Raw genomic sequence first — 27,395 nt, 5'->3', positions numbered from 1 at the left:
CGGATTACTATTCCTCCGAAGTATTCCCTGACACAGTGTAGGATCATTGCTATGTCATTCGGATATCTTCTCAAGGATCTATGACGGCTCTCCTTTGTTGTAAGTACGGCAGAATAGGAGTATGAAGGGAGAAGAAGAAGAAGAAAGATAAAAGTAATAAAATACCGGCTGTGATCTCTAGTCTGAGGGCGAGAGGAGTAACGAGGAAGGAGTTGGATAGCCATGACATGATGGGAATGCAATGAGAAAAATTGATTCCTTACATTAGCTCCCCTTTTATAAGACTCGTGTCCTCATGAGTCCGGAAGCGGCACTTTGGAACTTATTAGTAATCCAATCAAAAAGCATCGGGGATTTAGAAGTTGTGGTGTAGTTTTCATAGGGACGGAAGTGTAATGAAGCAGTGATGATACAAGGGGCAGCAGCATGCGTTTTATGGGAGGCGACAAGCAGATTGGAGACGTGCGTAAGATTGGTATCGGGTTCCCAAGTACGTTTGGAGACCAGATAACCATGCCAGTGAACCAAGTAGTCGAGTTTAGCGCCTCGTAGTTTCATTGGTCTAGACACAATTATATTCTCTACTTCGTATTTGTCTACTCCTTCAACAATTTCGGGTGGTGGCCTCGAGGAGACAGGTTGGTTAGGGAATTCCTGGGCATGGTATGGTGATAGTATAGCCTCGTTAAATACGGGGTGGATGGACTTCCAACTTTTCAGAATGTCAAGTTGATATGCCGAGGGCCCTACTTTTTGGATGATTTTGAAAGGACCAAAGCGTTTGTTGTCCAATTTCTTCATTGGCCTATCTGTCGTGATGTTATGACCTTCTAACCAGGGTTTGTCGCCTGTCTGATATTCATGCGGTGGGGATTTTTTACGGTCATAGTAACATCGGAGGTTCTCGTTTGCTAGGAGAAGGGAAGACTTTGTAAGGTCATGAAGTTGTTTCATTTGTTCGCCGAACTCAGCGGCCGATGCGGATTGTGGTGACAAAGAGGTAGTAGTGTTTGTTCGTGGGTGTTGACCATAGTTTACGGAGAAGGGTGTCTGATTTGTTGCGGTGTGGAAATGATTGTTGTATGTAAATTCGGCGATGGAAAGCCAATCTGTCCAGTCATCTTGTCGATGATTCACAAAGACGCGGAGATAATGTTCGAGGTCTTGATTGATCTGTTCCGATTGCCCATCCGTCTGAGGGTGGTAACCCGTAGAAAGGCCTGGCTGTATTCCCATTAACTCATAGAAGTCTTTGGTAAATCGTGACATGAATTGGGGGCCTCAATCAGATATAATCTTCTTGGGTACTCCGTGGAGTCGGATCACATTATCCCTGAGTTGTTTAGCGTAACCGGCGGAGTCAAGGGTAATGAAGGTGGGAACGAAATGTGCCATTTTACTGAATCGGTCTACAAAGACTTGAATGGCGGTGTAGCCCTTAGACTCCGGTAGGGCGCCTATGAGGTTGGTGGTGATAACTCGCCAAGGCCGATCTGGTATCGGGTTTGGGTGTAGAGGGGCTTTAGGCTTTGTCTGATGTGCCTTTGTCCTTTGGCAGCTTTCGCATCCTCGTACATATTGTTGAATATCGGTGTGGAGGCTGGGCCACCAGAGCTCTCGGTTTACTCGTTCGAACATTGTCCTCTCTCCTGGATGTCCAGCAAGAACTTCATCATGATGATCCTTCAGTATGCGTGCTCGTAATTTGTTGTCTCGTGGGATGTATATGCAATCAGCTTGTGGAATTGGGTAGAAACTCGTCTCAGACTTGCTTTTAATCCAGATAATTCTATCTCTTTCTTCCCAGACGTTAGGCTTCTCCTTCAAGTTTCTCTTTACAATGTTGTCTCGTCTTTGGAAGTTTCTATGTATGTCCGGTAAATATCCTTTGTTGGTGTCTAACACATTGAAGTGTATGTCTGGGAGAAGTGCCTGGTTTTTGTTGTCATCTGCGCCTCTAGGATGGTCAACCCGTCTGCTCAACAGGTCGGCTTTGGTGTTCTGATCCCCTTTGATGTGTTCCATCTTGAAGTTGTAGTCTGCGAGCTGAGAAGACCATTGAGCTTGGCGATGATTGTATTTCTGGGGTTGACGGAAGTAGAGGAGATTCTGATGATCGGTGAAGATGGTAAAGGGGTGTTTGGATCCTACGAGGTGATGTCGCCATTCATCTAATGCAGTCATAACTGCGAGCATTTCTTTGTCATAGATCTCATAGTTTTGTTCGCTGGGGGTGAGGGCTTTTGAGAGAAATGCAATGGGTCGAAATTTATCATTCTGTTTTTGAGATAAGGCCGCTCCTACAGCAAAGTCAGAGGCATCTGTTTCTAATTTGAACGGATTGTTGTCATTTGGTATGGCGAGAGTGGGGGCAGTGGTGAGTGTTTTCTTTAAAATCTCAAAAGGCGTTGTTTGCTCTTCCTTCCAGATCCAATCAACTTTTCCTGTGAGCGTAGTAAGTGGTCTCGCGATTTTTCCGTAGTCCTTGACGAATCTGCGATAGAAGTTGGAAAACCCTAAAAAGGATTGAAGTTCTCTCTTGTTCTTTGGTGTAGGCCAGTCTGCTACTGCTGCAACTTTTAACGGATCCATGTGAATGGTATCTCTGGAGATGATCATGCCAAGGTATTCAACTTCTTGTTTCTCAAATTCGCATTTCTCCGGCTTAAGGTATAATTGGTTTTGTTGTAGAATGCGAAGGACTCTGGTGACTATTTGACGATGTTCCTCGAGGGTTTCTGTGAAGATCATGATATTGTCCAAATATACGATAACTTTTCCTTCTGTGATCAGCTCTCTGAGGAGGTGGTCCATCATTGTTTGGAAGGTTGCCGGCGAGTTGGTAAGTCCGTAGAACATAACAAGGGGTTCAAATAGGCCGCGATTGGTTCTAAAAGCGGCTTTGTGCTCGTCTCCTTCATTGATTCGGACATTGTTGTACCCCCATCTCACGTCTAGCTTTGTGAAGTAATTGGCACCTTTGAGCTTATCAATGAGTTCGGATATGAGGGGGAGGATGTAATGATTCTTTATGGTAAGCTCGTTCAGTTTGCAATAGTCTTGGACAGGGTGTAGTGAACCGTCTTTCTTTTTAATAAAGAAGAATGGCGAGGCATAAGGTGATTTGGATACTCGAATACGTTCACTTTTCAGGTTTTTGTCAAGGAATTCATCTAGATGGTGTTGTTCATCGCGGCTAAGAGGGTACGTTTTGCAGTCAAGACCATTAGCTTCTGGTACTAATTCAATTGCGTGGTCCCAAGGGCGTTTGGGGGGAAGTTTGTTGAATGATTCTTTGGTAAAAACGGGTTCAAATTCATGGTAAATTGGTGGGATGACATCTCGGAAGGTGAGTTTTGACTTAGCTCTTTCTGCTGACTCTGCTATCTGTTGGCTTTTGGTGGCAAAGGTGTTGATTTCGAGTTGTGTGATTTCCATTATGCAGAAATTGAGATTGATGGCTAAGATTTTATCCCCTTCTTTAGGACAATACTCCAAATTGTCGGTAGGGAATGTAATCTTGTTGGCCTGCCAGTTAATTGAAGGATTGGTAAGTATTAACCAGTCATGTCCCAGTAATATGTGTGGTGAAAGTAATGATGCAACTATTACATCCATTAGATGTTCCTTTCCTTTCACGTTGATGTGAAGGGTGACGTAGTGCGTCACTTTCTCGGACTGGCCATCGGCTCCTGCGGCGTCAAGAGGGATGGGTAGTGGTGTCGTGTGAAGGTTATATTTGTCAATTAGGCTTTGGTCGATAACCGAATTCGTGCAGCCGGAGTTGATAAGGGTAGGTACTGTGCATATCTGTCGGTTGTCTGTGGTAGTGACTTGAGAAATGACATGAAGACTTCGTTTTGGCATGGGTCTGTGTGGTGAAGTATAGGCATGGATGCGTTCCACAATATTCTCCTCATTATGATTCTTTAGCATCTGTATCGCTTGTAGAGTGATATGCTCGTAGTGGTCTGTATGTGCCCAGTTTCATAGTAGAGCTCTTGCTCGTTCGGGTTCTTGGTCCTTGATTCGTCTAGCCAACCATTCCGGTGAATGTGGCTTTGCATATGTTTCAGTAACAGCACGTAAATATTGGTCAACTCGTTTTATTGCAGTCGTAGGTAGTGTACAAGAGTTAGACACAACTTTGCGGGTCAGAGAGTTTGTGCTTACTCCTGACCATTCTGAAAATCCTTTGGCGGCGCTTCAATTTCTTTTAATGATGATGTAGCAGGAGTGTCTCTGGTTTCCTCTGTTTCCATATAATGTATTGCCACTTTTCCGTGTGGGCAATTCCTAGCAATGTGGCCTTGCTGGCCACAATTGTAACATATAATGTCCGGGTTGGACCAACATTGTCTCTGTGCATTCGAGCTTCCGATTTCCATAGGCACACCTGGTCCTCCAAATGTTCCTACTGCGTTAGGGTTAGGATGGATTGCATTCTGGGGAGGCGGCCTCTGTGTTGTGTAATGCGGTCGTTGTTGAATATAATGTGGTCTTTGCGTCTCTGTACGCAGTACTGCTTGTTGATTATGTGACGGCTGAGTGTTGTTACAATTCTGTTGGTAATGTGGTCTGTACTGCTGGTACTGGGGTTTTTGTTGTGGTGGTCTCTCTCTCTCCTGCGTTCCAGATTAAGTTCTTCGTTCTGTTGTTCCCATTTCCTAGCTGCTGTCTTCCACTCCAGGTACGTTGTGGGGAGGTGCTCTTGTTGAGAAATGCGGTCACGAAGGAATTGGGAGAGGTTTTGGCGGAGGATACTTTGAATGAACGGATAACTCTCTTCTGCGCCGGGCGGCAGTCCTGCTTCCATAAGTTTTGACTCAAGTCCTCCAAAGTATGCATCCACCGTCATATCTCTTTGTTCGTAGTTATGAAGCGCAATTTCTGCCTTCAATTTGAGGTGGGGATCTAGGAATTCGGTGTCTAGTTCCTTGATAAATTCTGAAATAGTTCCCCAGTTCCGTGGCACAAGTAAATCTCCTTGTACTGCGGTACTATTGTTAAAGTTTGCCTTCCAAGTGTGACAGGCATTGTTCGCTTTGTCAGAGGAGATGCGGGATAGTGCAAAGAGGACTTTAGAGGAATTGGTTTCGAAACTTTTGGGATATGCAAAGAAGTAATTGGCCAATGCGTTTTTCCAGTCAACGTAGGTTTCCTTTTTACCACTGAATTCAAATGGAGGGGAAGCGAGGATAGCTTTGCTGCCGTGATTGGGTTCGTCAGACATTCTGGTAGCTATGTCAGGTTTGAGGTCTAAAGATTCTTGGTCCGACCAATTGTGAGGTGCTTGATTTTGAGGTGGAGGGAAGCTTTCTGGTCCTGCGGTGTCATGCACCAAAGTTGATTGGTAGCATGGACAGGTGTCAAAAATGAAGCGAATATTCAAAAAGACTCGCCTTTGCGCCACACAGGAACAGTGCCACGTGGAATAGTAATTAATACTACCTTTTTCGAATTTGTGGCTGATCAGCACTACCTCTATTAGGCAATTCAGCTGCACTCACCTTTGCTTTTGAATTCGGTACTTTTGGCATTTTGGCAAATTTTTGCGTCGCCACTGGCTACACATTGCGCCCTCGCTTTCGTTGTTCTCCTTTACTTTTTTCTTTACTCAGCCCCACCGTGGGACCCTTGCTCTCTTTTTTATTCTCACCTGACGGTCGCTTCTGGATCCCCATTTTAGTTCACCTCCTCGTCACCTCCACCCTCCTCCTCCTCATCTTCTTTGCTCCCCCACCATATCTGATGTCACCACTTTCTATCCATTTCTATTGCCGATCTGTCGACCACCATGTGCCACTGCTGATATCAGCAAAGCCCCGGTGGCCGGTCCAAGTTGGACAACAAGTCCATCTTCATGACGTCGATCTTCCATCATATACCATCAAAACATTGGTCGCTCGTCTCGCCTGGTTGGAGTGTGGGTGGGTAGTTTTTGAGCTGGAGAAGGTTCATCCCCTTGTGTTGCCTATGTACATTGCTGTCCCATTCCCTTGGGTACATTTATCTTTCGTCCATCGTCTTTGCTACAGCTACAGCTACCACACGCTGCCTGGGACTCACTTGTTCCAAATTGGAACTACTCCCCTCCCTCCCTTGTTTGACCAGGTGGTCCAGTACAACCAGTCCATTGGTAAGGCCATGGAACCGTCGGATTTGGACTAGGTGGCGGACCAGTGGCTCCAGTTTCCTTTTTTTCAGCAGAACATTTATTTACAGTGCGATTATTTTGATTTTTGAATCATTTTATGGACACATTTTAGAATGCCTGACTGACAATAAAGGAACTGTGTTGATACTGATGTTTTTTTGCCTTCTTTTTTTTACCACATCTTCTTATGACATCACAATTTTCTTGCTCTCTTTCTGTGATTGGACTTGATTTTATGGCTGTACAAACCTGTGACATTACTTACATAGCATTCATTGTTCTATCTCTTTCTTTTCCTTATTTTGACGATCTTATCCTGTACTACCTGCGCAGGATTTGTCAGCCTACATTCCTTCCTCCATGTTCTTTCTCATTCTTTTTGCGCAGCTATACTGTGCATAGCCTACCTTTCTTTTACTATATAAACCCCTGTACTTTACCTTGTAAAAAAAACAACAAGAATTCCAATCCAGACTTCTTCTCTAATCTTAAGTTCACTACTCTGCTACGTGTGATCCAATGTGGTCACAACACTTCCCACTGCTACCACTGTTAACTGCTGTCATTGTCACTTGTCACTCATCACTTTTGAAAGTCATTGTCATCCCTTTCGATTAGAGTCCTTCTGAGCACTACAGTCTGTGCATCAGGAGCCTGCTATCACTGGGAACTTCGTTATCTCGTTATTCTCAAACCTACCTTGTGCTACAATTAGCAAGGTAGTGCTTGTGTATACTCGCCACAAAGCCCCTATTATCTATCTTCCAACTACCCCTTCTCCTCAAAATCCACACCCACACATCTCTGGGTTTTATTTTGAAGGACCGTTATACATACCACCCCACGAACAACCAGACCACTCCACTGTTCTAGGAGGCAAAGCCCATACACAAGTTCCGTGGAATCTGGGAGGATTGTGTGTTAGTTTGTTTTGTGTGTGGTTTTTCTAACAACAATTCTCATCATCGACAGCGGATTGATACATTCTGTCTGGTTCTAGTGCTTTGGCGGCGGCTCCTAGAGATTGTGGAGGGGGTGTTTCTGGAGTAACAAGGGGACAGGGTTCTCGGTAAGGCTCCAGTTTGAACGAGTTAGAAACGTAAATTTATGGGTTAGAAACACAAGTTGTTAGAAGCGCAAGTTAGAAACACAGGTTAGAAACATAAATTTAGTTAAAGTCCGGGTCAAATTCAAAGTTACTAGGAAACTGTCCTCCTTCTGCTTCCTCAGGTCTCCAATATTCTATGCCCTCAACAGATTCTTCGCTATCTGATCCTTTGTCCGATTTAACTCCTATTATACTTTCCAGTGAACTTCCTGTCTGTATTTCGATCCTTTCAGCGATAGGTAAAAAGAGTTGTTGGACCGTTGGTAGTAGTGGTGTGTCACTATTCCGACCTTGGTAACCGATGGAGTATTGCAAATAAATGCGAGTTTGTGGGCTGTGGCTAACAATGGCCCAGAAGTTGCTTTGGATCACTGTGACAATGAAGTGTTCGGGGTGGTCAGATTGTTGGTTAACAACGAAGGGTGTAAGTATTTCTAGAACCCAGTGATATTTCAAAACATATTTGGAGATGTATTGAATGTGGTCTATTTCTGCAATGTAGTCTTCCCTGTCACGAGCTTTCCTTTGTGCTATCGTGATAAGCTGATCAAATCGAGCTAATCCAGCGACAACTCTTTGGATCTGATCTTTGGTAGTGGGAGTGACGATGACTACAGCGGTGCTGTGTTGAAGACCAAAACGCGGTCCGAATGCCTCAAGATCTTTGATCTGGGGGAGATAGAGGGTGCGGCAAAGTCGTGTCAGGTAGTTGATGATGGAGAGGTTATTAAGGTTGTTGCCAATGCAAAAGTACTCGATAGGTTGATAGTGGACTGGGGACGCGGAGTAGATGTCATAATAGTTGTTGGTAAAAAACGAGGAGGGGATGTTGTAGGTAGGTTCTCCGTAGGGTTTCTTCCTTAGGATGATACCACAAGGTAATGTATGTTCAAAGTCGAAGGGGAGAAGACAAGTAGGTAGATCAGGAAATGTGAGAGGGCAAATACGATAGAGTTTCACGAGGGAAGGAATGTAGTCCTGTGAAATAAAACACAAGTTTCTTTACTGTACGTTAGCGACTCCTTTCAAGAGCTTGACTCTCTGAGTGTTCTCGTAAGTCGGGTGTACTAGGCCTTCAAAGTAGTTGTTCAACGGAACTTGGTCGTGCTGCAGGAATATGAAGATTAAAAGCTCTCTCCGTGCTCTGTCTGATACATTGGAGAACCTCCTTGTGTTTGTATAGGGTGATCAGGTTAGGTGGAGAGTCACAGCTGCTATAGAGTGAACCCATATAAAAGGAAATGTTTCTGATCCAGAATAGTGAGTACAGACAATGTATAAGAAAGAAACTTGTCAACTAGCAAGACAAGATCAATTGTTAGTAAATAAGAAGAATGCTGAAGGAACAAGGACAGCAAGGACTTGCAACTTTTACTGTGCAAAGCAAAGTGCTGATAAGGTTAATTTGCTTTGGCCATGCCCTAGAAAGCAGCCTGAAGTTGAGCAGAAGATAAACATTCAAGGTGGTGAGAACAGAAGAAATATATGATGATTTGCTATACTTACCAGGACTAGACTGTATGTTCAATATCACATTGCAAAGGACAGAAAATAACACAGTTTTAACACTTCATCATACAATCCACATCCACATTTAAAATTATCAAGATTGTTAAAATAAAAGCCTTCAAAGAACAATAAAGTTAACACTGTTCAAATAGTTAAAATGAAGCTGTACATTTTATGGCCATCCTTGAGATGTTGCACTTTCGATATCCCATGTAGATCAGGATACTTTTTTAGGTGTCATCAGACCATATAGCTGATGCTGTGGCACAGGATGCATTAATATATTATTCCAATCCAAGATTTTTTTAACAATTTGGTGAAATCACTCACTAATTAGTGCACAGTGCACTTCTTACTATACTTATCACAGATTAACATCTCAATCTTGTCTCACTAGAGGTGTCATTGGGTTTTATGCTTTTGGTGCAAAAGCTACACCTATAAATAATATCTGAAAATAGAACACACATAAAAGACAATCACTTAACCCTGTGAAGCTCATCAAGCTGCTTCATACACAATACTTTAATACACCCTGACCAATCTGATGTATTTTTACCTTTCAACCTTTTAAAAATCTCAAATGTGTAGAAAGAACTACAATCTCTCTCTCAACAAAGACCACAATATTTATCATCCTATAACTGTAGAAGAGGACACCAAGGATAACAGAGCAGCTGCCAATGTGACAACAGAGAAGCTGTCTCAGGGATACGAGAGTGATTGTCCCTAGGATAACAGGATAGTTGTCCCAGGGACCATAGAGTGGTTGTCCCTGGGGACATCCTAGAGGACATCCCCAGCTATTCTAACAGACTGGGGATAACCAGCATATTATGACCTCTTAGGTACATAGATATATATAAATATATAAAGCTAAGAGGTATATCTTAAAGGGGTGATTGAAGTGAGGGCTGATAGCTCAGCCAGTAGGGCACTGCTATATATAGGCAGAGGCCCTAGGTTCCATCTCCCACTGGCCCACTTTGCTTTTATACACTCTCTTTGGTCAAGTGATACTCAGAGGTTGCATGCTAAAATATAATACCAGGTAATGGCACCAGAATCTTTTTTTTTTATTTAAAATCCAGTTTATAGTCTATTTCAAGAGCTTACAGCCCTTATGTAAGACTACCTAAGCAATGTATGTATGTGTCACATAGCAAGCTATATGTGCTTAAATTCTCCATAGGCTATATAGTAAATGTTGAATAATGTGTTCCTTTCTTCCTACACTGACCCATGACCCCCACCCACCCTAATCTACTTCCTTAACTGCAATTGGCCTGGCTTATTATGGTCCCCTCAGTGCAAATACTGGCCCGAATCAGTTTCCTTCACTCCTTTATGGCCTGAAAGCCAGGACATCACCCTAGCTTGAAGTATTCCCTCCCTTCTAACTCCAACAGACCCCAAATTAATGTTTAATTGTGTAGGGTAGTATCTATGCCAGCATATGCTGGGAAATTGATGATAAGGATACTATTTTCCCACAAGTTAGATAGTGCTCCAGAATTAACAACCAGGGGGGTTGTTAGGGGCTGGGTGTATAGGGTGGCATGAGAGTGACTGTACATGGAAGCATTCTTAGTGACTAAGCCCTAAGAATGTTGAAGGTGGAACTCCTAGGGGGGGGCAGGGTTTGAACTTCCAACTTTGTGAAAAGGTCTCACCCATTAAGGAAGGTGATAGCCACTACACCACCTCACCCCTGCACCAATATCTGTTGCTATACACACTATCTACTGTAGGTCATAGGAAATGGAGAACATGTAATAACCCAGCATTATATAGTATCACAGTCAAACCTTGATAAACCTAAAGTTAGAATACTATAGTACTGAAGGTTAGCTCTGACACCTACAGCATCATTCTCATTATTGCCTCTTTCCCCCACTATATTCACTGATTTAACCTACCCTGCTTATAATGTTCCTACTCCAGCCACATGGCTCTTGAGACTCACTGATCAAATCTCTGAATGCCTCCTATACAAGTTTCTTGGACTCCTTGTGCTTCCAAGGAAACAAAGGCCCCAGGATGTTTGCACCCCAGCCCATTGATTGGTTTGAGTAGGAGCCTTCTCTGGTCACTGATTGTGATAGGGAAGCAGGTGTTCTAGCATGGGCTTATATGTCCAGAGGTAAGCTGTTACGATAACACAATTTTCGGACCTTTCCTTTGATTTTCATTCTCCTTTTCAACTTTCTACTGTAGTTTTCACACGCTGTGCCATGCGGCACTTTCCCTTTTGTTCAAACTCCTCTTTCTCGCGCTACACTGTCTTCTTCTTATTGTTAGCTACAAGTCTCTCACGCAGTGGAGCTGGTCACACGGGCTATGCCCTCTGACATTATCAGCCACTGCTTTTATCAACTGTACAGTACATAAGTACAAATACTCTGTAGTAGTATATAAACCCCAATAAATCCAGGAGACTCCTCAGCAAGTCCTCCTGTTGTTTACCCACAACTAACTCGGTCCTATCCTAAGGATAACCACTCCCCTCACTACCTTTATAGTTGGTTCTAGTTGTGTGCCAGAGTAACTAACTCTTGGTTGTTACATAAGCAATATCAGGTCTTTTTATTTGATTTGTACTCAGGAAACATGTCTGGGAAGTTGGGCTCCCTTAGGATCTTAATAGATCTAATAGTAGATTGACTATCAATTATGGAGGACAGAATGAAGAGACAGAGCAGTCTATTGCTCAGAAAAACATATCACATGTAAGGGAAGTCTATTTCATATTTGACTGCTATATCTTTGGGGCCTGAAAACAGTCACCTGACAAGAGGTAGCTGAAGATGACTTTACAGCAGCCATACAAACTCAACAATCCTGATGATGACAATTCAGAGCACAATGAATGTTTGATACCCCAAGCTGCTGACACCAGCAAGCCAAATACATTGTTTGGTATCACCTTTGAAAGAGTTCTGGGAGACACTATAATACCTGTATGTGAGGCAACCAGAAAGAAAGCTATATAACAGATACTCAATTGAATCACTAGGTCTTTTGATACAAGTGGCAGGGATAAGAATTGAGGATCAAAGAGTATTGATGTATGCACTGATCTCAAGTAATACTGAACTGAGGGCTACTACTACTAGGTAAGGGTCTTTAAGTAGTGAACTGCTATGATCAGACTGAAAAGAGAAGGGAGAAAGTAGAAAGCAGTCTGTTATAAATCATCCAATGAGATAAAATATGGGAATTGTACCATACTTTGAATTACTGAGGATATGATGTAGAGGGGGAAAGGAAAATAGAATCTTAAAGAGAAAAGGAATACCTAATATAGACTCCCATAACTCACATGCTCCTCCTGGACTGGTATGGTCTTTCCATATTGCTCTACCTCCTATGGTAAATCCTTTAACCACTGGGTTGGTGATCCCTGCTGGTTAGCTGGGTGACCTCTGGAGTGTTCGACCTTCTGAGAAAATTGTTGATGTAGTATAATAGGCGATAAAATGAAAAGAGAAAAGCAACAAGAGAAACAAATACGAGAACACCAATGGTGATCTTTAGTCCAAGCACAAGAGGGGTAGTGGGAAAGGGATTGGATAACCAGGACATAGTGATTGAAAAAGAAAGATGGAAGAAAGCTGAAATTTTCAATTTCTCACACTGTATTGCTGTCCAAAGATGAGCCTGAACTGGCACGTGGTGCAAAGCAAAAATGAGGAAAGAGGGGAAAAGAGAAGACTGTAGGAGCTGTACAGACTGACAAGAAGTGCTTCTCCTGCAAGTATGGTGTTGAGTAGGCCAAAGTTTTTCTTTAGAATATATTTATGCCATAGCCTTCTTGATCTATGTTATAATTGGATTTGATTTACTCTGTGCCTTAGAGATTACTGTTTGCATTTGAGAGTTCAGCAGGTTTGAGCATCATACTTGTGATCAGTAAAATTCTTGCTAAGTCCCTATGTCTAGTAAAGTTTGTAGTTAATACTACAAATTTTTCTAATGTAGAATACAAGCACCTATATATCCACAATGAATTCCTCACACTGTAAGACCATTGTGATGTAATGGAAAAAAGACAACTCTATGAGAAGGCCATTATAATTACCTCATAATAGCAAGGCCAGAAGTTCAAGTCCTAAGCTTGCAAAAGCTGTAGAAATTATATTATATAAGCAAACTTTGGAGCTTTGCCCAAAGAATAACCAGCCTTTTGTGGCTACCATTGTTTTTTTACATGATATTTATGTATATTTATTATATAAGAAGCCTTGTATGTACGTTTCTACGGCATTCATTTGCCCAAAGAATCCTTCTCCCGCGCCTGTTCCCGCGCCTTGAGGGACCAAATATCCAACAAAAGCCAGAGGCTACATTATAATTTTTGGACTGTTATTATGACAACATAATATTAAACCTTTGCACCACTTAATAGAATTACTATGCCACTGTGTTTATATTATCATGTTCATTGTAATAGATATTATATATTCATCATAAGGACACATCTTTCTATTAATCTCATTATAATGCAGTTGTGACATTAAGGCATTATAAGGTGTTACAAGGTGTTGTAACATGGCTTAGCAAATTCTGACAAGGCTATATTACATAAGTCTGGTTTCATGATATGTGGTGAACATCTTTGGGTGGTACCATGTTAACCTTTATACAGCCACTTGATAATGAGTCCGAATCACTGAGTCCGAGTCACGGTTCGTTGTGACAATTGTTACTTCGTCACATGCTGTGTCTACTGTATTTACATGCTTGGCAATCTAACTGAAATTGATGTCACCCAATTTCCCTTGATTTCCGTAGATCCGATTTTCACTGGGGGTCAATTTTGGTCACTGTGGGACCAGCGATTCTCGACAAATCCACTGCTCCACTCTTCAACCATCGTTCAAATTCTGCCCAGGGATCATCCGAGTCATTGGTGATTCTCCCAGAAGAGCCAGCTACAAGCGTTATTTGTTAGCAAAGGTCGCCGTTAAACTCGAAGTAGTTCGCAGAACGTCAAAGTAGCTTTCGTATCTGTTGCCTGTTCGCGTGCGGCGTTCTCCAAAGTGTACCCTCGAGGGGTATCTTCATCGACCGTGTCATCCTGTTCAGATATATCTGATAAAGATTGTCGTTCTTCTGTCTGGACCTTAGCAGGCGAGCCCGAGAATCCTGTTTTCTGTGCAGAGTATTTATATACGATACTGCATTAACTCTGCTGATGTTCACCTTTTCATCGAGCAAGCCAGAGGGCGTGACAAGACGATACCCGCCCCCTACATCAAATCTTGGCTTCTTTGTCGGGGGACACTCATTTGCTGCTTCATAACGGCCATTGATAGGCGATCCGGAATTGTCTCTATGGTGGCCTGCCTTCTGAGACATAGTTCGTTGATAGTGGGAAATAGACGGCTCGAAGAACTCCAAAGGCAGATTGCGAATAAGAGAATCTGTTTCCGAACTTGAATAGCTGGTTTCCGAAGATATGGATATCGATTTTTTGATTTGGCGAGTAGCATGGATGAATTCTAGGTCGAAGTTGGGGGTTACTCGCGTTTTCTGCTGCGAGACGTCTCCGGAAGATATATTAGCTAGTTTGAGACGGTGGCCTTCTGGTGGTTTTTGATTGCGTTCGGTACCTACGCCTTTATGCAGAGTATTCAGTGCAGAGTCAGACCCATTGGTTGTTTTGTTTCGTTTGACTTTTGGGACGTCATCCAGCATGCCTTGCCTTTCTTTGGGACGAAGATCCAAGGTCCTGGTTATATTCCTTGGGGTACTCGGTGTTTGGCTGAAGTCGCTTTTTAGGCACTTGAGAAGGCTTAGATAATCCTTCTCGGCAGCTATGAATTTTGGCTTGAAATGGTAGAATGGCTGGAAAAAAAGGGTAGAGACGCACCAAAGATGGCGGCATGACGATTTGTCCTTGCAGATATGTTTGCATCTAAACAATGGTAACGACAAGTCCATCTTCCCACGGCGAAGTGTAATTCTGTGGGACGTACTCATATTTACCATCGCTTTCCTTTCTAGGTACTATATCTACTTTCGCTTTCACGAGTGGCTTTTGTTTCTGTGTAAAGTTAGCCGAATCACCATAAGCAAAAATGCCATCAAGGTAGAATTTTCAGGGGCAGACCAAGAGTTTTCGTCGGATCTTTCACGAATACAGTTTCCTCGTCCTCATCGGCAAAGTCCATATTCCAGAAGTCAGGATCGTCTTCCAGTCCTGCGAGATCCATTTCCTGATATTATAGATCAGCAGTTACCATACACTTCAAAATAAGTGGTGTACCAAAGAACTGGGAGGCCGAGTGTCTAGTGTCGGATATTGATGCGCTTGGAGCTTGGGTTTATAAATCTGTGCTATGGTAAGTCCAGCAATCTTGTCCTGGTTTAAATCTTAGGCAGTTTCAGACACAGGAAGTAATGACTACGCACCGGCGAGACGTAAACAAATATCAATTGGTCGGGTTTAGTCAATTGAGCGTTGATCGGGAATGTCTTGGGCTCCCCCAGGGCTTTCGTGCCTGGATAAAATAATCAGCGCACAAGGACTGTGATGATGATGACGATGATGATGATAAAGAAATCTCTACGTGATGTGGCGAAAATCAACGAAGGTAAGATCAGATGTTGCTGTCAGAACAGTTGTCATATCGATTATTTGATCTTTTTGCTTCTTGACTTTGGTAGGGAATGCATCTTCAGATGTCAGCCCACATTGTATTGATAGTTTGATTTCAACGGGGTCCTTTCCGTTACTTGGGGTGACATTGGTTTTGGTGACTCTAACATAATATTTTGGAAGTTGACGAGCTGAAGCAAGAACTTCAAAACCACAAGGAGCTCGACGGTTGAGAAGCTATCAATGCCATCAGTTGAACAACGAGTAACTAAAGAGTAAGTCCTCACTATATCAATTCTCATCGGGTCCTGCCTAAGCAGATCATTGAATGTACTAATTCCATGTTGAGCAAGGACCTATGAGAGAGAACTACTAAGTTAACGTGTGGGTTGGTGAAGTTTGATCATCAACCTTGAGTACTTGAGTCTGCGAATAATAATCAGCCCTTATCAAGCAAGGTGTGCAGTCCCCCTACGATTTTTCGCCTATGTGTTCTATCTGACGAAGCACCACTGGCCGGTCCTCCCAAACTTTTGCATATAAGCATCTAGCCCTGTCGCACAATTGTTAAAAGTACGAGCACAAATATCAAGTGATCGACAGACAGCTCCAAACCATGCTTCGCTTGGGCACCACTCTTCTTCACTATCGCAACTTCTACAACGGCTATACAGCAGTTCATGGCCACTGTCAGTAAACAACTTTTCAGTAAAAAGTGCCATACCTGTGGCTATACGAGAAATATGATGAAATACGGTAGATACCTCATAATGAGACTGACTATCTCCACCGCCTAATGGTATTCCCCCAAGGATAGCCTGAAAGATGTGAGGGACGAACAACAATATGATACATATGAAGCTAACTTGAATCCAAAGAAATATATTGTCGCTTGTTTTCTGGACTTTCTTGATCGGAAATCGTATCTCGGCATGTAATCGCAACTTGTCGTAAATCTAAGCCCAAGGTCAACATCTGGTTATTCTGATTGACCAAACCAGACCTATTTTTCTCCGCTTCTCATTTTTAATTCAGCCAACCTGACCAAAAATAAGACACGAGTTACTTCAGCGCATGAGAAAGAGAGAGAAACCGACTCCTCCGAAGCAGAGAGCATTTCCAACTAAAGGGCATCAGTTACTGAAGACTGATGATGGGATACCACAGGAAGCCTACAATATCGCGCACAGTCGCATCAAGTGGCAGACCTAGGATGGAATCACACATTCCGTGGTCTCCATTTCATACATCAAATCAATTGTCCTGGAAATATTGATACAACCGAATTTATCCAGTAAAACATGTAAACGAGGGAACATGAAAACGTAGAAATGAACCAGCATAAAAACGGCCCAGATATACTATTCAATAGTACAGTTGTTAGCAAAGGAAAAGGGAATGTCAAAAGGATACAAAACAATCACAGACAACAAGAGCCATATGTCAGATGCATAGCTGCATCATCCTATATCTTTCACTTCTCTAGGCCTAGGGGGGTAACAGTTCAGAAGAATGATTTATGAAGAACATATCACTCACCATCGACCCCTCAGGATCTGGTCCAGAAGGTCTGGGTTTCTTACTAGCATTGAAATTGTCGTCCTGAGGAAAGCGATCATGTAGAGTCTCATGCCAGTCTTGGTAGTGATTATAGGCAGTGTTCCATATCCCACTGATGACAGCACACTTGACAATTTCCCACCTAATGACGCGGGATGGAGGTGTCCAGCTGCAAATTTCTGACAGGTCGTTACCTTCGCCACCTTCTTCGCCACTTTCCGAGTCATCGCTACCTTCTGCGTCCTCGTTACTTTCGACGACTTCTTCACCGGTGCTTCCACTGCTCCCCTCAGATCGATCGCTGGTATTTTCACCATTGTTACTGTCACCAACGCTACTTTCTTCACTGCTACTGTCACCAGTATTACTTTCAGCATTATCCTTCAAGGTATTTATCAGTAGCGGTACCACTAGTTTGCAGTGGAAATTGACATACTTCGGTAGCGAGATCATTCGTCACTATGACATCAACAATGCTATCTCTGACTAACTTGAGAGCACTCTGAAGAATGGCATTGATTGCTTTGGTCCGCATGCGGGGATGCAAGGTCTACAAGAATAGTCAGTGCTAGTAAAAATATGCTGATCAATTGGTATTTACGCCTTCAGCATAGAGCTCTTTACTGAAGTCTTCGAGAGAGATCCTACCACCAGGTCCACGAATCCAGGTGCAAACTGTGATACCCGATACCGAAATGAAGGTATGGCCAAAATATACAATGGGGTGGAACGAATCTTCTCTAGGGGTATCAGGCGCCCAATGTTCATAAGATAGCACGGGTTGGGAGCGTAGTTGATGAGCGATCGGTTGATTATTACGTGGATTCGAGAAGGGACGATCTTCTTGTATGTCGATTAACGTCAAAGCAACAAGACTAGGACAGTCACGAATATACCGCTCGAATTTCCGGATTATGTCATTCCGAGACTGTGTGAAGCCACATTCAGTGATCCATACAGTTCGAGGGGCGCTATGCGTCATTGGGGTTTCGATGCGAACGTGTAGATCTGGATACCCAGATATTGTTGGTCCTTTGAATTGTGTATTTGGTGTTACGAACACTTGAACGTCAAACGGGTCATGGCCTATGGAATCGATGGCTCTAGACAGTGCATGAGATATAGAGTTGAGAGGTGCCTCGTGGACATCGGATGGGACAGTGATTATCATTTTCTTCAAGTCTGAAAAGCAGGTAACACTAGGTATAAAGAGTATGAGATATATTCACAATGAAAAAATGAGCCGTACTGGGTAGGTGGATGATCAATTTTATTGATTTCTGCAATGATATAATTGCGATCTAAGTCAGACTCATAGGTAAATTCCTATAACATTTGAATATATCAGAACCAATGTTCCCTATAGTGAAGCGTGAGTTGATATGTTACCTGCCTATCTTTTCGTTTGGCTTTTCCTAGAATTGCAGCAATAATATCATTGCAGACCTCTTTACAACAGTGAGATTAGTTGTTTTTCTCCCATCAACATGAGAGAGAACTTACTGTAATTAATAGTTGTGGAGATAGTTTCTTCTAACTCAGGGGGATTAGATTGGGGCACAACCGCGCGAGCAGCGGTCGGACTGACAGTTGGTGGCAACGGGGCGGGCGAAGAGCTAGAGCGTTGGAGGAGTTTGCGAGGATGCAATTTTGTGATGTGAAGTTTACTGTCTATCGGTGAAGGAGAACTAGAAGAATGATTGAATGCCGCGCCGTTCAAGTTCGACCGGGGCTTTACATGTGGACCAGCAAATAATGGAGCTTTGTTGCTCTGACTGGTAGCATAATCATTGCTCGAGGTTCTAGGAGAGTATTCTGTGTAGGACCTTTGAGGGGGAGACCTGAAACGGCCAGTAGCAAAAAATGCCATTGACAGAGACGGAGAAAGACAAGATGATAGAAATCACTGGCAGTGCCTTAGCTTCAACAGCATCAGCAAAAGAACCCAAATGTGATGAGCCGTGACGGTTAAGTACTGCCGTATATAGCGTTGATGCAACCAAATAAGGTAGTGCCACGTTGATGTTGCAATCGAGATGGAGTGATCATCGAGCACTATTGAGTGTCTGGATAGTGTCCGGCTGGTCGTCTCTTCACAGCTGTAGGGGGTGAAATATCATGTAATGTATCTATTGTTCTTTCATAGTAATCAATTATATTGCCAGTATTAAACCGAGATAGAAAAGTGGAGAAAAGGCTGGATACAAAGATACAGGAAGGCAGAAAAGATACCTCGGCACAGCGAACGAGTACTCTACAGTGGTGCAAAACCCTCTACGTCCAACACTTCTTCGTCTCCAAGCTCGTCCTCGCCATAACACTCCTGTGCTCCCTCATCTTCTATAACCTGGCACGTCGATGTTGTAGTTCACCCTGTTGATAATGGTTTCTATTCTGTAAAACACAGCAAATAACACTTATAAGCTGTGTTGAATAGCTATCTGTTGTTCCAAATCGTTGTATAGTATCTGGGTAGTCACCTAGAGCATGGTACTTGTATGTTGTCAGGTTGAGTTTCTTTCGCTTGGGACCAGTGTACTTCGCTCTCGCTGGATTGTCTTGGCCAAGTCCTTGACTTCCCGCATTGGCCATCTTGGAAGCAAGAGCAGCAGTTCATCTCCCATGTGCAGCCTTCTCTTGAGGGAGTTCAGTTGTGTCATACAACTCACAAGTGGTTTTCAAGAACTTGCGCACAGCCTGGCTGAGTGTTATAGTTGCATTGTCAAAAAACTTGAGAGTGTCATCAGTATGCAGACGAAGCTTTGCATATGCATGCCAAGTTTCAAGGGCAAATATGAGGTCGAGAATGATTGTGTTGTGGCTCCCAGACAGTAGACCTTGGAATACCGGCATTGCACACTGATATAAAGTAATTAATGCAAGCATCAAACACCTGATGGAGGCCCCACCTGGAGTAAATCTTCGAAATCTCTAGCTGCAAGCTTCTTCATAGCTGATGCATTCTTGTGAAAACGTCGGATAGTGCCTCTACCAAATGTTGGGACTAAACAGTATCTTTTTCATACAATTAGTCAGAAAAATCACAACAATGGGAAATATATACCGCTTGTTGAGCTCCTGGATTGCATCACCACCTTTTGCATATAATATCCGCATTAAATGAGTAAAAATGGCCTTCCAGACCCCAAGTTCAAACTCATGTAAGAGATCAACTACAAAGAGGTCAAAAAAATTAACCCCAAATTCATAGAGACGCTCTGAGAAAGCATTCTTAAAAAACAACATTCAGTTATCATGAGAGTAAAAGTAAAAAATACTTACTCGAGTTGGAACCACAGAATGTTCACCCAGCACTGATTCTATTCTTTCACTATTTATGGGAATGCCATGCTGGAAGATAAGCTCCCGTGCCAGATTGACCTTGTTGCGGCGCATGTTGTCATCTACTCTTGACTTGCGACGGCAAGTCATATCCTTTTTTTTACCCATTTTGTGAACTTCTGATTTTCTGACATAGCAACGTGGGCATGGGCAATTGCCTAGAAATTTGATGCTTGCAAGTAGTATCCTGAGGACCATATTAGTCAAGCATAGGTAGAAACAAAGAGAGCTTACTTTTCTGGATAGTCTGCCAGATATGTAAAAAATCGAGGAAAAACTTGCCGTGTGATTCTGTCACCACAGCAGATAATAATACCATGCCTATAAGCATGCATGAACTTCTTGTCCATCAGAAGCTCCCATATGGCATGCATTAACTCTCGTTTGCAGTGTGTAAGTACTGCAGATGTTGCAGCTTCACCAAAAAGGGAGACATAGACTTCTTGAATGTCATCCGGCAGCTAAGGCATAATTTTTCAGTACGAGAACTAGACAACATAAATTTCACATACTGTAGGGATATAAGCCAGATGGTGGCATGCCATAGATGTGGGTTTGCCTCGAGTGTACTTGGACTGATTACCAAGTAACATATAGAACGGCCATATACTTGCATTACCAAAATTTGCAAGATGTGTGAAGTCAGACCACAACATGAGCGAGGCAACTGTGTGTTCAAGTTCGTCCCCAGGCTCTCGTGGTAGATTGTTGACTTCATTGTAAGCATCAATATATGCATCTGATGAATAAGCTTCAGAATAGAGTCTAACGGTGTGATCTGAATCATCTGATGGTTTCCAGTATTGATGAAAGGGTGTTGTGTGGTAAGTTTTGAAAACCTCGTCCTCAAAAACACCTGAGATTATGTCAACAAGTGAGCGGTGATGAACACCTGGTATTTCAAGTTCTGGCGCATCATCTTCTTGAGCCCATTTTTTCTTTTCTTTTGGGAAGCGAATTTTGACCACTGATTTTTGCCAGCCATTTTCTTCACAAAAGGGATTTTCTCGGTCCTGCAGATATTTGTCAAGGAGTTTATGTTCACGTGTGGGGTTGAAACCATCAAGGTCACTAGGATCAAATAGAGGATCACGAAGACAGGCTGCTAGCCGTGTAAGCTCCGCTGCTGATTTTGTTGATGTCCCTGTGTATTGCCATGCCATGAGAATGCCACAGCTAGGATTTGTGAATGGTGAGAAAAGGTGCTCTGGTGGAACTTCTGATGGCGACAGACCAAAGACCCTTTGCTGAGGCAGCACAGCTTGTTCCGTCATGTCTGCTTTGAGGTTCGGAGCATCACATATAGCGTCCAGTGACATGCCACTTTCGGGGGTTGAAGATGGCTAACCCAAGTATATACAATACAGACCCAATGAATCTGGTTTTGTCTCAATATTCTCTGAGGGAATTTCATCCACGTCCTCGCTAGATCTAAGACATTGGGGACTTTGGGAATGTGGAATTTGGTGTTCAGATGTGTGAGGAGAGGGGTGCATATTGTTGGTTTGAGTGTCTTGTCTTCTTCAAGTGACGGTTGGTGGTAAAAAATCAACATATCGTCTTGGTAAGCGAACTGGTCTGCCTGAACGAGTTGTGTGTATAGTCTGGAGCTGCAAATATTCTTCAGGTTGTGAGCTATCAGGCTGCCCTTGAACTTGAATATCACTTTGCTAGATAACATACAATTAGTGAGAAAGGTAGCAACACAAGAAAACACAATTAATAACATACCTCTTGGACAGCATGGTGATTGAGTACTAGACTATCTGAAATGATCTCTTCAAATTCTTCAGCTCACTTCAACCTCTTCCTTTCTTTTCTTAGCATTTCCCTCTCTTCATCTTCATCCCGTGAGCGCTTGGTATTGTGATCTAAAATATCACCCAGGACATATTGAGACTCGGCACATTGTCCTGTGTGTAAGTTTAACAGTTTGTTGGTTTTGAATGACTTGCCACAGCCAAAGCAAAATGAAGGCATGGTTTGAAAAAAAAAATATATCAGACAATAGCTCTGATCCTAGGCCATAACTGTCACTGGCAGTTGTACTGTCTACCAAGTTGCCGGTAAATTGCTGATATTGTGGTTAATCCCCGCAGTTGCAAACCCAAAAGACACCACAATCGTTTTCATATCTCTGTTTTGCTATCTTATCGTGTTGCAATACTGAAACATATCCACACAGCAATGAATAGTAGCCCCAGTGATACAGAAGATGACTCTGCCTTAGACCTACATCAGGGAATTGTGGATTTCTTGTGTTTCCATTTTACACATTTTAATCTCTGGTGAGAAAATTATAAGACTTGATAATCACATTACAATGATATGACAAGGCATTACACCAAAAATATGTTCAGTGTATGGCCTTATAAAACCTTACCATAAAATCCAGATTTCATTGATGTAAAGCACAAGTCTTCCAAAAAAGGAACATCCAAAACATTCCAGGATGGGAAGCAAAGAAAGCCGAAAGAGAAAAAAAAGATCAAGTGAGTTGATATACCCCAAAGTAGTATAAGACTGACTTGCAATTACCACCATACAGAGAGGAGCCATATGATCCAAGTGATGACAAGTCATTAGACCCATTTTGGAATGCGGCTCGATGGATTCCTCGAGGTATTGACCTATACTGCAACATCACATCAGACTTTTGTATTGCCATGATCCTCAAGAGCATAGACAAAGAGGATCAGCAAAGGTTAGTATAGAGTTTCTGTGTGTTGCTTGCATATTTGGTCTGATATATATGCATATACTTAGGTTAAAAGACACAGCGGGCTCAAAACAGCCACAGAACAAGCATGTACAGGATCAAGCTGCGATTTGGCAGAGTGTGCTTGGCAATATGTGAGCTTTTTCATTTTTTCATCTCATGGTTACGCATACATCCATACACTTAGGTCCGAGGATGACAAACAACATGCTGTTTCAAACTTCGACAAGATTGTTGACTTCGTGCCAGAGTTCAAAAAAATGCTGCATAGGAAAAACAAGAATAAACTTGATTTTATTCTTAAAAAGATGAGTGATTCCTTGCCAACCTTGTATGCACCTGCATTAACACAATTTCATAGATGCATACAATCATGAGGAGTACACGTGCAGATGACAGCAGCCGCCTCAGAAAAGATATACCAAAATATGTGCCACCAGACCCATCCACTATGAGTCTCAACCCACCAATTCTGACTGGAAGCAAAAAAGATCATAGTGGGCTCGGATTTGCCCACCCACAGCTTGTGTTGTTGCTTTGTCCTGCAAAGCATGCAAAGGAATATTATGGCAACCAAGATGAGTAAGTATTTCATGCTTGATTTGGCTCTATTTTTCATGGTATTTTTTAGAACACTCATCAAACTGCTTGATGGACGCATCAGAGTTACAGCCAGCAAGCTCCCTGCATTCATGTATATAGGGTTTGAACCCGCTGAACAGTACAACCCAAATGCTATTCATGAAGGGTTGCTTAAAGGCTATTATGTTCCGCGAGTAAGTATAGTGTTTATATTGATTTTCCCGCATTCTGACTACCATTTTTGTATAGGTTTATAGGCATATCTTTACAGGGCCTGGGACGGCACTCAAGGATCAAACCTCCAAGACAAGTAGAAGCACACGAGCCCATAATGCAAAAATACATGGCTTGTCATGTGCGACACCCAAGACAATCTCTTATGCAATCATACAAGTAAATTATCAACGCTGCATGCTATATACTAACAAATCACTACCACAGGGTTAGCATGCATTAATAAGTCAAGAATCATGGCCTTCTGATGGCATGGACGAGCATTTCAACTACAAGGACTTCTACGACCGAATTAATACATTGTTAGAGGACCCGACTGATCCATGGGCTAAGGATGTATTGACATTCTTTGATCTGTAACACTTTATCCTGTTTTACCTGATTTATTGATATCCTATTGAGTTCTACCTAGGAATGTTTTCAGCTACTCAAACACTGGAATCAACGACAACCAGTCAGAAAGTGACAATGACATTGCTCAATTCATGACCCAAAGGGCTGCCCGAAGGACAGCCAACTCTGACATAGCCACGGTTGCCAATCCTGCACAGCCTGCTGGAGAGCTCAAAGCTACACCATCATCAAAATCTAGGTCGCTTACCTCCAGTTCAACACCATATATCCCGCTGGCGAGTCCAGGAATACCCCTAGGCTAGTTGGTTCAGCTCTCACACCACCACCCAGCTCACCTGCCCGAGGTTTCTCTGACGACTTAGGAGAACCAGCCTGCATGGACAAATATGAATGCGGGCCCTCCAAGGTTATCCCTAGAAAGAGAACTGCAGAGAAGCTGTCTACTATATGTGAAAACGGACCAGGCCCTTCTTGTGAGGCAACAATAAACTATAACAAAAACAAAACCTGTCTCCTTCTGCACTTGCAGGGAGTAAGGGGTTCAATGAGCTTGAGGTCGACAGATGCTAGTAAATATAGCGAGTAGAGGACTTCGAGAGGTAAGCTTCAAAGGTTTTCGTTGAGGAGTAAAGCGGGTAAATTCAGTAATAGAAAACTAAGGAGTCATACATGAATAGGTAAGGCTTTATATAATGAACTGTTCATTCCTCAGACTGAAAGGAGAATATATGAAAAGTGGTCTGAGGAATCAATTGGCCAATAAGAAAAAGAGAGAACAACTATTGTACAACTTTTATCTTGATTAATCAGCGGTGAGAGATTTGTACTAATAATAGAGGTTTGTTACGCGTGTTCAGGAACCGTATCCTCATGATGAGGTACAATCCTGAACAAAGTGTTTATTAGTATATCCAGGCTTTACTGGGGCTTGGAGCTGGTTGGCGAGATGCCTACTACCAGTCCCTACTCAGTGTGCTGGCTGGCTGGGAGCAATATCCAGTCTCTGATCTGTGATATAAAATGGTAGTGATGGTTAAGAAAGCCTGTGAGGGCTATGAGAAGTAAAAATGGCAAATGATACCTCTAGCCCTAGAGCCAGAGGTGTAATTGGAAAAGTGTTCAAGAACCAAGACATAGCGAAGATAAGAAAATAATAAAGTGGTCCTTACAACGACGCGCAGGATACAACATGAAAGGGAATGAACAATTCCTGAACACGTTAATCAGAAACAATATCAACGCCCTGTTGATAAAACAAATCATCTACTCAGGAAACATTCTGAAAACATATACTGAGTGGAAAACAAGGATCATCACCAATGATCAATTATGGCGAGATCAAGCAGAAAATGAGCGGATGATGAAGGGTATGGCCAGCGGCAGCTCCGGTTCCGGAAACCGGGGACCCAATGGTCGGTACCGAGGAGAGGGTGCTTCGGAGAAGAAGGCCGAGACAATGGAAGAGAAGAAAGACGGTGTCATGCACCAAAGTTGATTGGTAGCATGGACAGGTGTCAATAACGAAGCGAATATTCAAAAAGACTCGCCTTTGTGCCACACAGGCACAGTGCCACGTGGAATAGTAATTAATATTGCCTTTTTCAAACTTGTGGCTGATCAGCACCACCTCTATTAGGCAATCCAGTCACACTCACCTTTGCTTTTCCATTTGGTACTTTCTGCGTTTTGGCATTTCGGCAAATTTTTTGTATCGCCACTGGCTACATATTGCATTGCGCCCTCACTTTTGTCGTTTCCTTCACTTCCCTTCCTTTGCCTAGCCCCACCATGGGTCCCTTACTCTCGTTTTTATTCTCACCTGACGGTTGTTTCTGAATCCCTATTTTAGTTCACCTCCTTGTCACCTCCACCCTCCTCCTCCTCCTCATCTTCTTTGCTTCCCCACCATTTCTGATGTCACCACTTCCTATCCGCTTCCATTGCCAATCCGTCAACTACCACGTGCCACTGCTGATATCAGCAAAGCCCTGGCAGCCAGTCCAAATAGGGCAACAGGTCCATCTTCATGACGTCAATCTGCCATCATATACTATCAAAACATTGGCCGCTCGTCTTGCCTGGTTGGAGCGTGGGTGGGTAGTTTTTGAGCTGGAGAAGGTTTATCCCCTTGCGTTGCCCATGTTCATTGCTGTCCCATTCACTTGGGTACACTTATCTTTCATCCATTGTCTTTGCTACAGCTACATCTACCACATGCTGCCTGGGACTCACTTCTTCCAAATTGGGACTACTCCTCTCCCTCCCTCATTTGACCAGGTGGTCCAACACAACCAGTCCATTGGTAAGGCCATGGAACTGTCGGATTTGGACTAGGTGGTGGACCGGTGGCTCCAGTTTCTTTTTTTTCAGCAGAACATTTATTTACAGTGCGATTATTTTTGATTTTTGAATCATTTTATGGACACATATTTTTTTAGAATGCCTGACTGACAATAAAGGAACTGTGTTGATACTGATAGTGTTTTGCCTTGCCCTTTTTTTACTGCATCTTCCCATGACATCATGATTTTCCTGCTCTCTTTTTGCTATTGGACTTTACTTTATGGCTGTACAAACCTGTGACATGGCTCACAGCATTCATTGTTCTATCCCTTTCTTTTCCTTTTCTCGACAATCTTATCCTGTACTACCTACACAGGATTTATCAGCATACATTCCTTCCTTCATGTTCTTGTTCATTCTTTTTGCACAGCTATACTGTGCATAGCCTACTTTTCTTTTACTATATAAACCCCTGTATTTTACCTTGTAAAAAAACAAGAACTCAAATCCAGACTTTTTCTCTAAATCTCAAGTTCACTACTCTGCTACTTGTGATCCAGTGTGGTCACAATACTTCCCACTGCTACCACTGTTAACTGCTGTCATCATCACTTGTCACTTTTTTTTTTGAAAGTGATTATCATCCCTTTTGATTAGAATCTTTCTGAGCACTACAGTCTGTGCGTCGGGAGCCTGCTATCACTGGGAACTTTGTCACCTCATCACATTGTCATTCTCAAACCTACCTTGTGCTACAATTAGCAGTTAGTGCTCATAGCCACCCATCGTCCTATATTCCTCGATCCCTCGGCGACAGAACCAAGGCCAATCGATTTCTGGGTTTGACTTTCCATGATCCCCGAATGTGTCGGAATACATTAACAGATACAGGCAGCATGCCGTTGGGAATTCCCACAAGCAAGAGAATGAGCAACAATTCACC

At 42.8% G+C, this 27,395-nt stretch overlaps 5 protein-coding genes across 5 annotated transcripts; 2 read left to right on the top strand and 3 right to left on the bottom strand.

The window, feature by feature from the left end:
- Positions 1 to 7,325: 7,325 nt before the first annotated feature.
- Positions 7,326 to 8,496, bottom strand: SERLADRAFT_441206 (uncharacterized protein; the record flags this gene model as incomplete). Its single annotated transcript, XM_007321707.1, has 3 exons — positions 7,326 to 8,243; positions 8,304 to 8,372; positions 8,431 to 8,496. The coding sequence occupies 3 exons, from the start codon at positions 8,494 to 8,496 to the stop codon at positions 7,326 to 7,328; spliced, it is 1,053 nt and encodes a 350-aa protein (XP_007321769.1).
- A 5,244-nt stretch (positions 8,497 to 13,740) lies between these two features.
- Positions 13,741 to 18,808, bottom strand: SERLADRAFT_441205 (uncharacterized protein; the record flags this gene model as incomplete). Its single annotated transcript, XM_007321706.1, has 19 exons — positions 13,741 to 13,929; positions 13,980 to 14,593; positions 14,650 to 14,742; positions 14,797 to 14,823; positions 14,890 to 14,995; positions 15,046 to 15,141; positions 15,192 to 15,280; positions 15,474 to 15,615; positions 15,666 to 15,734; positions 15,790 to 15,804; positions 15,941 to 16,044; positions 16,103 to 16,196; positions 16,245 to 16,334; positions 16,918 to 17,319; positions 17,375 to 17,488; positions 17,540 to 18,137; positions 18,188 to 18,264; positions 18,328 to 18,386; positions 18,442 to 18,808. The coding sequence occupies 19 exons, from the start codon at positions 18,806 to 18,808 to the stop codon at positions 13,741 to 13,743; spliced, it is 3,345 nt and encodes a 1,114-aa protein (XP_007321768.1).
- Positions 18,809 to 19,823: 1,015 nt separating this feature from the next.
- SERLADRAFT_372614 (uncharacterized protein) lies at positions 19,824 to 21,599 on the bottom strand (the record flags this gene model as incomplete). The annotated part of the gene is made up of 6 exons (XM_007321705.1): positions 19,824 to 19,953; positions 20,003 to 20,169; positions 20,221 to 20,467; positions 20,515 to 20,741; positions 20,793 to 21,293; positions 21,522 to 21,599. 6 exons carry the CDS (start codon positions 21,597 to 21,599, stop codon positions 19,824 to 19,826), a joined length of 1,350 nt encoding a protein of 449 aa, XP_007321767.1.
- Positions 21,600 to 23,372: 1,773 nt separating this feature from the next.
- On the top strand, positions 23,373 to 23,895 carry SERLADRAFT_441203 (uncharacterized protein; the record flags this gene model as incomplete). Its single annotated transcript, XM_007321704.1, has 3 exons — positions 23,373 to 23,581; positions 23,631 to 23,775; positions 23,839 to 23,895. The coding sequence occupies 3 exons, from the start codon at positions 23,373 to 23,375 to the stop codon at positions 23,893 to 23,895; spliced, it is 411 nt and encodes a 136-aa protein (XP_007321766.1).
- Positions 23,896 to 25,358: 1,463 nt separating this feature from the next.
- SERLADRAFT_441202 (uncharacterized protein) lies at positions 25,359 to 25,664 on the top strand (the record flags this gene model as incomplete). Its single annotated transcript, XM_007321703.1, has 1 exon — positions 25,359 to 25,664. One exon carries the CDS (start codon positions 25,359 to 25,361, stop codon positions 25,662 to 25,664), a length of 306 nt encoding a protein of 101 aa, XP_007321765.1.
- Positions 25,665 to 27,395: the final 1,731 nt, after the last annotated feature.

Source organism: Serpula lacrymans (genome assembly GCF_000218685.1).
Source record: "Serpula lacrymans var. lacrymans S7.9 unplaced genomic scaffold SERLAscaffold_11, whole genome shotgun sequence".
NCBI lineage: Eukaryota > Fungi > Basidiomycota > Agaricomycetes > Boletales > Serpulaceae > Serpula > Serpula lacrymans.
This window is presented reverse-complemented; position numbering and strand designations above follow the sequence as displayed.